This window comes from Prinia subflava, chromosome 6 (genome assembly GCF_021018805.1).
Source record: "Prinia subflava isolate CZ2003 ecotype Zambia chromosome 6, Cam_Psub_1.2, whole genome shotgun sequence".
Classification (NCBI taxonomy): domain Eukaryota; kingdom Metazoa; phylum Chordata; class Aves; order Passeriformes; family Cisticolidae; genus Prinia; species Prinia subflava.
In genome coordinates, this window is record NC_086252.1 from 2,648,957 (window position 1) to 2,659,478 (window position 10,522).

Below are 10,522 nucleotides of genomic sequence, written 5' to 3' on the forward strand. Positions count from 1 at the left end.
AAATCATGAAAGCAGGTATACAGGTGAATCTGTAATGTACTTAAGTGCTGCCTTCCCCCATGGATTTTATAGGAACTTGTGCTTTCTGTAGAGAAGATTATCAGTGTTAAGTGGCAACTTCTAGTGGCTCTAACCCTGAGCAAAGGCAGAATCATTCTTTCTAAGGCTCCAGCTGTCTCAGCACATATTTTAGATTCAGACAGTGTTACTGTATTTGCAGACTGTAGAATAGTGCTGTCAGTGGCTCTTGGGGTTTTAGCTGGGGATTAGTGCAGTCACACAGATGCTCAGAGGAGGGAAAGGGTCAGTCTACCATGGTGGCAGGCCAGCTGACCAGCAGGCTGGACTGCAGTATCACTCTGTGATACTCCAAAGAGTTTTTGCAGTCCTCAGCATGTCCATTGTGTGTACAATCAAAAAAAAAAAAAAAAACCACCAACAAAACCACAAACACAAAAAACAACAAACTAAGATAAGCCAAATAATTCAACAGCACATCACAATATCAGTATGTAATGGCTTAAAGTTTCCATGCACTAAACATTAAAATATAGTGACAATATCTAGAATTTTTTTGGACAGGATTTAAGCATATTTTCAGTCTTTACACAGGACACTACCAGAGGCATAGCAAGGTGTTTTAGCACCCAAGAGGCACACAGGGGCTTTAGCTCTCTCCAGGAGTCTCACCCCATAGCCCTGCTCAGGCACCCCACTGGAACCTTGCTGGGTGCCTGCTGGTGGGAGGGCCCACACATTTTTGCCCCAGTGCTTCCCCACACACAGAGCTCACTTTCAACACTTCCAGATTCTGCTCAAGTACTTGCAGCCTCCTCTTGCAACCTCCTCTTACAGCCTGATGTTTATTTCATGGTTGCCATCTAAACAAAGCATTCATTCTGTTGCAGAATTTGTCTTTCTTCAACAACCCTCCTGCTGCTACTTTAAGCCAGCTCTTAGAAGTATTGAGCTGGCAATTTTCATCATATGTTGGTCGTGGACTCAATTCTGAACAGCTCAACATGCTGGCAGAGAAACTTACGGGTAAGTGTGTGGAAATATACAGATTTTATTTGCTTTGAGGTTCTTATATTTGGTATCTACAGGTAGGGACTTTAAGCACATATGGTTTAGCACCAGCTGGCAACTAAGACCCCACACAGCCACCCACTCCCCCAGAGTGAGATGGGGAGAGAATTGGAAGGGTAGAGTGAGAAGACTCATGGGTCAAGATAAAGACAGTTTAACAGGTAAAGCAAAAGCCACACGTGCACATAAGGCAAACAAGGAATTCATTCACTACCTCCCATCTGCTGCTCCCATCTGCAGCCTGAAAATCAAGGCTGGATTCATCACAGAAAGAAGTTACTTGGGAAGACAGATGCCATCACCCCAAACATCCCCTCCTTCCTCCTTCTTACCCCTAAGTTTACATGCTGAGCATGTCACCATGTGGTGTAGAATATCCTTTTGGCCAGTTAAGATCAGCCGTCCCAGCTGTGTCCTCTCCCAGCTTCTCAGCACTCCCAGCCCCTTTGCCCATGGGGTGGGATGAGAGGCAGAAAAGACCTTCACTGTGTAAGCCCCACTTGGCAAGAACCAAAACATCCCTGTATTACCAACACTGTTTCCAGCACAAATCCAAACCACCCCAGCTACTGTGAAGAAAATGAACTCTACCCCAGCCAAAACTAGCATGGCATGACTTCCACTTCCAGAGCTGATGTCAAAAATGTCACAATGACTTTTTTCTTTAAAGAAAAGCAGGCGTCAACTTATTCTTATCACAAAGGGATTCAACTTTCGAACTTCCAGGCTGCTCAACTGAAGGAAGAGGGCATCAGTCACACTGAACTGTGATGTTATTTTGCTTCCTTAACAATTATCTCATACATCTGAAATAAAAAGGAAGTATTTTTGCTTGCTTATGAGGTTTGGTTTGGGGTTTGTTTCATTTTAAGTACCTGTCCTTATGAGTCTGTTCATTTCTGGGACCTCACCAGAGATGCTTCACTGGTGTTAGCACAGGAAAGAGGCCCTGTAACTTCAGCAAGGTGAACTATTGACTACTATGAGACACAAGTGTGCCCCAGAAGGGAGAGGCCCTGGGGAAAGCTGAAAAGTAACATATAGGCTAAAAACTGAAATGAGCACCTAGTGCTGTAAACACCAAGTCATGGGCTACTTTAGGCAAATATTTCTAAAATTATTATCACCTGCTTCAAAAGAATACAGAAAAACAGACCTGCAGTCCCTTAGCATGGCCCTATCCCTCCCTCCCCAGGTCTGGATGTACTTTACTTCTGCCCTCAATCCCCACCCAACTACACAAATATCAAGCAATATCTGTTTCATAACTTCAGAATAATACATGCACCATTTGGGCTTTTTTTTTTTTTTCTTTCAGGACAGCAAGTCAGTTACAATGATTATCAACTATCCTGGGCAAAGTTCTGCAAGGTATTGTTCCAAAAAGTAACACTAAACTCTTATGTCTCATAACACCCACAGACATGCCTATCTCTGTTTCTCTGATGCTGCTGCTAAGATTCCCACTTACCATATGTGGGACTTTCACCTCAGTACAATCACATCCCTTGTAAAAATTTAACTAGGAAAAAAACACTTCTAGAAGCGTAAAGCTTGGGATTAGGGATCTACTTAGCTATATTGCTACAGATATCAGAAACTGCCATTATAGTATGCCTTATGCTTTACCAAAGCATGCAATACATAATACATAAAGCATAAGTAAGATTTTTCATATGCTTAGTTTTGACCTAAATTATTTCAAGACAGTCCAATATATGCAATAACTTTGATGAGGAACAGATAAATTGATAAAAAAGGATAAGCTCGTTTAATTTGTATTGACTATATTATTTAAACAAGTACAGAACCTTGGAAGGAAGTTCAACTTTCTCATCTTCTTTTCACTCAAAATATAAATTTATAAGTAGGAAGAAACCACAGATGCGATTTTTATTCTCCTTGAAAAATGAAGTGCTTCCAATGCATATCTTAAAAATCAGTTGGTTTTATGTCAGGTTGAAAGAGAGATGTTACTCAAAACCACAGCTCAAATTGTCATTCTCACTTGAGCAAAGTAGCTTATTCTTGAGAAACTGAGAAGAAACTGTCATGTGAACATTGGGTAACACCACTCTCATGATTCTCCTCTCGTCTGTGTTGGTTTTGTTTGTGTTTTGTGATTGTTTTTTAACTGTTAGGAACATTTGCCTGGGAAGTCTTTTACCTTTTGGGTTTGGCTTGAAGCAATTCTGGACTTGATTAAAAAACACATTCTTCCCCTTTGGATTGATGGGTGAGCAACAAGGGAACTGCTGTATATTGATCTCTCTCCACATTTTCCCTGTCCTTTACTCATCTCAGTTTTAGCCATGCAGAGGACTATTTGCAATGAGTTTAACACTTCTGTCTCCCTTCTCCCATTCATAACTTTTGGAAATTGCTGCCAAAGGGGAAGAACATGGGATCTCAGAAATGCAGGTTTAGATCTATCCTTCAGCTCCGTCTCTGCAATCAAGTACTGGGATAAATTTCACCAGGCTTCACAGTACTTTGAGCTCAATGCCATACTCCACGTGTAAATCACACAAAGCTGTCACAGTGCCCAAGCCTTACAAAGCTTTGTAACCAGGTTTGGAACACCTGGATAAAGTCTGGCCAGACCAAGGCCAGGCTGGATAGCTCTGAGCAACCTGGTCTGGTGAAAGATGTCCCTGTCCACGCCAGGGGGTTTGGAACCAGGTGAACTTTAAGGTCCCTTCCAACCCAGGGCCTTCTATGATTCTACACATTGCACAGATCGAAGTTTGTATTTCTTCCCAAAAGTAAACCCATGATTTCCTGTTATACCTCAGGTACGTAATGGGATTTGTAAGCAAAGAAAAGGAACGAATTCTGCTGAAAGACAAGACACCAGGAACATTTTTATTAAGATTTAGTGAGAGCAATCTGGGTGGAATTACCTTTACTTGGGTGGATCAGCTAGAAAATGGTAAGTATAATAAAAAGAAAAATAAAACAAGACAACAACTAAACCAAAACCAACCCAAACTCTGCAATATACCTGTGATACAGGAGTCAAGTTTTGTTTGGTTTGAAAGTAAAATTAACATGTATCATGTCATAGTGTGGTTTTGGACAAGATACAAGTATCATAATTTCTCAAACACAAATGAAAACTCTGACCTTCTGCCTCTGAGCTCTTTATATTAACAAAGCTCTTTATTAGGTGTACCTGCTAGATTGTAGGCTTTAGATTTGTTTCCAAATATGTAGAAACTAAATACTGAAAAACACTAACATAGGTAAGAACAGGTAAAGCCTATGCAAGTGTAAATCTCAAAAGAAAGACAAAAATGTGTTCCAGCTGCAGTTGCTCATCTACAGGTTATGGTGCCTTTGTATTTTTGCAGGAGATGTAACATTTCATTCGGTGGAGCCCTATAACAAAGGCCGCTTAGCTGCCCTGCCTTTTGCCGACATCCTGCGTGATTACAAAGTCATCATGGCAGACAACGTTCCTGAAAACCCCCTGAAGTACCTGTATCCAGATATCCCCAAAGACAAGGCCTTTGGCAAACACTACAGCTGTCAGCCAAACGAAGGTTCGGCTCCACTTCTCTGTTTATCCTTTCTGCACGGTAGCTGCAAAGTCAAAAGGCAATTTGAGGAATGTAGAGGAGCGAGAGAACAGATTAAGACGCCTCCTTTAATAGTCATCTTCAAGGGAACTGTTTCAACATGTGTCTGTCATTTAGACAGCTTCATTTTGCAAATACATCCTTGGTCTCAAAGGTTACAATAGAGGTGATGACAATATTTAAAAGAAGCTGACAAATGGTAATTTTTTTCCTGACTGATGCATCACAAAATTCAGTGCTTGGGTGTTCAAAGGAGAGGAAACTGAAAAGTCATCCTGCTTATTGGCTTCATAGTTGTGTTACCCTGTAGCATGCTGTCTTTTTAATTTCAAGAAAACTCAGTATTTCCCAAACAGCTTGGAAGCCGTACTTCATTTCATTTCATGCAATGAAGCCCTAAAACAAAGGCTGTTTATCTGCACCACCTTTTCCCAATATACTGCACAATTACAAAGTTATTATGGCAGACAATGTTCCTGTAAACTCCTGGCAACTGCACAGGAAAATGCAAAAAGGCTAAACAAGGATGATTCCAAATATGTTCAGGCCCACGTTCTTTTTTGTCCAAGTTACAAGTCAGCTCATTTTTAGATCAAATTCATTCCTGCTTAAAGAAAGCCCTCAAAGCCTTAATTTTTAATAGATAAAAAAAAATCTTCTAGACTTTCAGTATCAAAGGTTACAATTCCATTTGAACTCAAACTCCTACACAACTCAAAAAATATTTGGATGCTACAGTATTTTTCTCCCTCTTGATTTTAACTCAGTGGACTTTGCCTAATGCTCCAATCCTCTAAAATCTTACTGTATGCTTAATTTCATGCAAAAGACATTGCTGAAGCTGTTCTTGTAGAGACAGAGCTCGAAGCATTTGCAGAACTGAAATCTGCAGGCTCAGAGTACCAAACTTAAAGAATTGTGTATTTGCTTTGCAGGCCTAATGAAATCTCTTTCATCAGTTGTGGTATTATATTGTGATTCATATCAAGGGAGCACAGGCAATTCTGTGACTAAGACCTGAACTCAAGGACTAATCTCAGGAATTCCCCTCACTTTTATGGCTATTTTTTTATGCAGACTTTTCAGCTTATTATTGTCTGCAAATAATCAATTCCAAATAGATAATCAAATGACTAGACAATATTTAATTTCTCTACTGTTTATTCTAGTCTCAAAGCCCTCAGATGGAGGAGGGAAAGGTTATGTCCCTTCTGTATTTATCCCAGTCTCCAAAATGTAAGTATCATCACAGGTGTGTTACACTTCAACTGTTATTTAATCTGCATCCCATTTCAGAGTTTCCCCTGCCTCCTTTCCCCAAACTATTTGAAAACAGTTTGGCAAGGACTGCTAATTAAAAGAAAGGGAAGTAAAGGACCTGTACAGTGCTTTTGCCTTTCATGGGGGAATCCATTTGTAAAAACTGAATGCAGATTTTATGGTACTCTGATCTACTTATCTTTCACTGTCTCTTTTTTTCTCCAGCAGCTGATATTAGGGCCAAGGAAAGACGGGATAAACCTGACTCCTACATTTTTAAGTGTATACCAGGTTGTTGGCATGAGCTTAGAGGGCCACCAGCAAGCCCCAGTAGAGGGTTAACAAACCTTAAAAACATTCACCATACTCCACTGACATGCTTAAAGTTAGAGGGATTTAAGTTTCTTCTAAGATTATTTCTGTATATTTTTTGTTTTCCTGTTTTTTCCTTTTTAGCTTAAATGACTCTACAGAACCACATTCTCCATCAGATCTTCTTCCAATGTCTCCAAGCGTTTATGCTGTGCTGAGAGAACACCTGAGTCCCACGGCCATTGAAACCGCTGTAAGTTGTAAACTTTCCCGCTCATAAGTAAATATTAAGCAAACAGGATACAGCACCGTTAATAAAAGGCTGCTTGTACAACTGTGAAAGAATCAGAGCTCTTTCATCACTTGCTGCATTAAATTCTGAAACAATGGTGCAGATATTTCCTATTCTAAATGGTGCAGGATACTGCAAGCATCTTGAAAGCACTGACGTGCTAGCCAGTGAATCATAAAGATCAGAACACAAAGATCCCAGGATTCTTGCACAAACGAAGGCTTTACACTGGCAAATACATGTCACTTACACTAATCCTCTGGACAGCACAAAGGCCTGGACTTGCTCAGGGGAGCTGCCCAAGGAACATATTGATTTCCAATCCAGCAAACTTGCACAACTTTTTCACGCTGCAACATTTTACATGGGGTTTCAAAGTGCAAAATTAAAAGTCAACTAAAACAATTTCAGCAAAGAAAAGTAATATTAACTTAGTTTATAGAAAGATTAGGAAAATACTCTACAAATATCCTATCTAAAAAAAAATTCCTCTTTTCTTTATTGACTAGAAATGATGTTCTGAAACATCACGGCTCAGAATCCTTAGAGCAGTGATGTACAGCCAGGTGGAGATTGCCCACCAGACTATTTATTCTCAGAACACATAGCAGTGGTTTGGCTCTAGCAGTAGAGCTTTTCTTTAGAAGAAAATATCCTTTTTTAATACTAGCTCTTAACTTTCTGTATGTTCAATGAATTATGATCTTAACATGGTTATATATTTAAAAGTCTGCCAACTCCCCTTCAAATGCCTCTCTGTAAACACTTCTCCTTACCCACAAACAGAACAGAACTAAACCAGAATCTTGATTGTCAGTGATTAGAAGTACAGTTAAACTTTATATACAAATAGATGAGTTCTTTAATACATCAATTTGAAGATCACTCAAGAGCAAAATACCTTTTTTAATTCTTCACTTTTTCCTTTGATAGCATTCATGACAAACCAGTTCTTTAGCTGAAAATGAGATAAGCAGCCTGAATTAAAATTCTGCATTAAAACCTACCCCACCCAATCCAATCCATGTCCCCAGTCATTTCCATTTTGGTTTATAACATGTGGAAATGGTTCTGACCTCCTCAACTGCACTTATGAACTATGCACGCATTTGCTTTCCTGAAGTTTCATCAGAGTAAAGAGTAGTTGGATTCACTTTCGTTTACCATCAGCCTCCAAACATTTTTGATTTCTTTTTGCATGCACACAATCTCAAACCAGCTGTATTCAGAGCTTCAAAATAGGCTGTGACCATGGCCATCGTTCAGGGTCATAAACCCACAAAAAGAATGTGCCTGGTGGCAAACTGCAAGTGTTAAATACAACTTTAAAGGTACCAAGATGAGTGTTTCAGTGCTGCTAAGTAGTAAGTGATATTTCTGTAGGCTCTTACTAGAAATCTTTTCAAGTTCTGCTATAAATTGCATGAGAAAAATAGTTTTAGAAGATTTTAAAATAATTCCTTCCTTCTCTTTTCCATTTAATTTACTTTACTAAATGAAAATGAGGAAAATATGGAGGTTTTTTTCTTTATCAAATTCACACAATCTACCCTGCTTAAGAGCTGGCTTAGTACAGCAAGCAGACAATCTGCACTATTAAAGCAATGCTTTTTCTCCATAAAATGCCAATAGAAAAGCATCGTGTAAGATACAGAAAAAAAGAGTGAAATCTACAGCAGGACAAAATATCCTACAACTCAGTAACTCAATCTTAGCAAGATTTACTTTCTGCAGTCTTGTAGAATTCCCTTCTATTCCCGCCCAATCCAGCTTTCCAGACACACAAAAAAACCAAGACTCCAGGAAGAACCCTGCAATGCATGTCCACAGGCTGCAAGAACCACAGAATTCATACACAAATAAATACCATGCTTATTCTTATCACAACAGTTTGCTACACTGTGTCTTCTAAAGAGCATTCCTCTATTTTATAAATAACTAGAGACAGGATTTTCAGATCCTTATCAGTTTGTATGACATTGTTAAAGTGACACTGCAGTTACCTTGAGCCAGAGAAGGTTTCATCTGCAGTTTCTTTTGAATGAACAGCTATAAGTGCCATGAGACTAATCTTTTCCTTCTTTTCTTCCTAGCTGAGTTCTCCTTACTCAACTGACTGACGTGCTCATACTGGAAAAAATAGCAATTGTGTGAACATTGGATGGGTTAAAGAAGTCATGACTTCTTTTTCCTGTCACCTCTGAAAGTCAGCTTTTCCTGGAAACCATTATGTTATTCTCAGGCCTCTTTCTCTTATCAATAACACATAAACAAAGAATTTTCTCTCTAGGGATTCAAACAGCCTTTTGCAAGTCATATTTGCTGTTGTCATTGAAAAAAGATCAAATCCTTTTTGGCTTGGGAGTCCTTTGACTTCAGTGGTGTCCCAGCAGAGATAAATTTTACTTGCTAATATAACTAATTTCCATAGAATTGCTGTAAATATGAGAGCATAAGAACAAAATGTTTTGCTTCTGAAGACAGCATATAAAGATAACTAAAGACATTAATGTGTTTGGAGAAATTATGATTTATTATGTTAAATACTTTCTGCTTAATCATGATTTTGTACACAACTGATTTAGATACTATTTCAAAGCAAAGACTCTTGTTCCCCTGCCTTTGAATGTTGCAGAAGTGTCTGGAGTTTGCTTTTCTCCAAAGATGAATTGTCTTCAGCTTAGATTTTTATCTGACACCACAGCAGAAGTTGTGGAAGGCAGGTAGGCAAGGATGGGGAGAGAAGGGAGTTCCAGAAAGGAAGCAGACACAAAACTTGTGGTGGTAAAAAGGCTATCTCCATTTCACCACTGGAAGAGAGAGTTAGTAACACTTCCCCATCTCACAAACTAGTTGCAGAAGTATATCTGTTTGGGCAGGAAGCACTCAGATGCTCCAGCAAGTATTGTCAGAAAGTGTATGAATACAAAATCCCGATCTGACGCAGTTTGGATGTTCATTGGTCAATGCCAACAGGGAAGCAGTTTTAAAAAACAGTTACTGAAGAGCTTCAGCATCTGCTGACCACCTGGAAACTTGTGCTGCAAGTAACAACACGCCTCTCACAGGCTCATTTAATAAGCAGGACAACTAGTTTTTGTAGAAATGGTAAATTGCCCTCTTTAAATACTTCTTTCTTTCAGGCATGTTTACGGCTGAGTTTAGGTTGTTTGTTTTGGTTTTGGTTTTATTTCCCCCAGTCTTATCCCTCAAATCTCTGTTAATAGAATAATAAACAGGCAACTACAAGACCACTGTATTTCACAAACGCAGGTTCAGTCAAGATGGCTAATGCATGCAAACTTCTTAAAACACAAACCCTTGAATGGTTGCACCTTACTGCTTTCTCAAGCAGGTGTAAATGAGACTTCTGCAATGAAAACATAACCTCCTTGAATCGGTCAGGCACGGATTTTACTTTAATTTCTCCTTTCATCCATGTTATTTATGTTAGCTGAAAGCCGGTGAGAGGAAACAAAGTAATGAGATATTTTTGTGATACGTGGAAGTAGATTTCAAAGAAACAAACACACCTCCTTTCATTACACTGAGTGATTCCAAGTAAGCTGCACATAAGTTCAGCAAGCATCACATATAAAGTAAAAAACGACAAGAGCTTTTCTGTATATAGCTTGGCAATATCTGTAATTTATATAACCAGCACGAATAAAATCAGATTTTGGCTTCAAGTTGCATACCCAGACCTCTGTGTATCTTTTCAAGGCACAGCAAAAACAATCTTGCTGCCTTTTGGTTGACCTTAAACTGAGCTGCAAACGGTAACACAGGCTTCTAAAGCAGGAAACATGACCTCCCCTCAGTTCAGCTATTGCATGCCTTTTCATTCCAACCTCTTCTCACAATCTTAATACAAACAAAACAGGGGATACCTTTTTATTTTGACCATCTGAAGTTCACGAGAGGTACAGTAAGAAAAGACAGACATGGCATGAGAAGCAGTCTCCTTTTTCCTTCTTCCCTGCTTTGC

General features: G+C 39.2%; 1 protein-coding gene across 1 annotated transcript in view; it reads left to right on the plus strand.

Annotated features, from left to right (window-relative positions):
* STAT4 (signal transducer and activator of transcription 4) overlaps nucleotides 1-10,259 on the plus strand; it is a 43,006-nt gene extending 32,747 nt beyond the window's left edge. The window contains exons 17-24 of the mRNA XM_063399882.1: nucleotides 909-1,044; nucleotides 2,408-2,460; nucleotides 3,231-3,325; nucleotides 3,885-4,021; nucleotides 4,443-4,634; nucleotides 5,840-5,906; nucleotides 6,387-6,495; nucleotides 8,628-10,259. Coding sequence (XP_063255952.1) covers nucleotides 909-1,044; nucleotides 2,408-2,460; nucleotides 3,231-3,325; nucleotides 3,885-4,021; nucleotides 4,443-4,634; nucleotides 5,840-5,906; nucleotides 6,387-6,495; nucleotides 8,628-8,654 — 816 coding nt within the window. The 3' untranslated portion in view covers nucleotides 8,655-10,259. The remainder of the gene's footprint in view (nucleotides 1-908; nucleotides 1,045-2,407; nucleotides 2,461-3,230; nucleotides 3,326-3,884; nucleotides 4,022-4,442; nucleotides 4,635-5,839; nucleotides 5,907-6,386; nucleotides 6,496-8,627) is intronic.
* The last annotated feature ends 263 nt before the right edge of the window (nucleotides 10,260-10,522 follow it).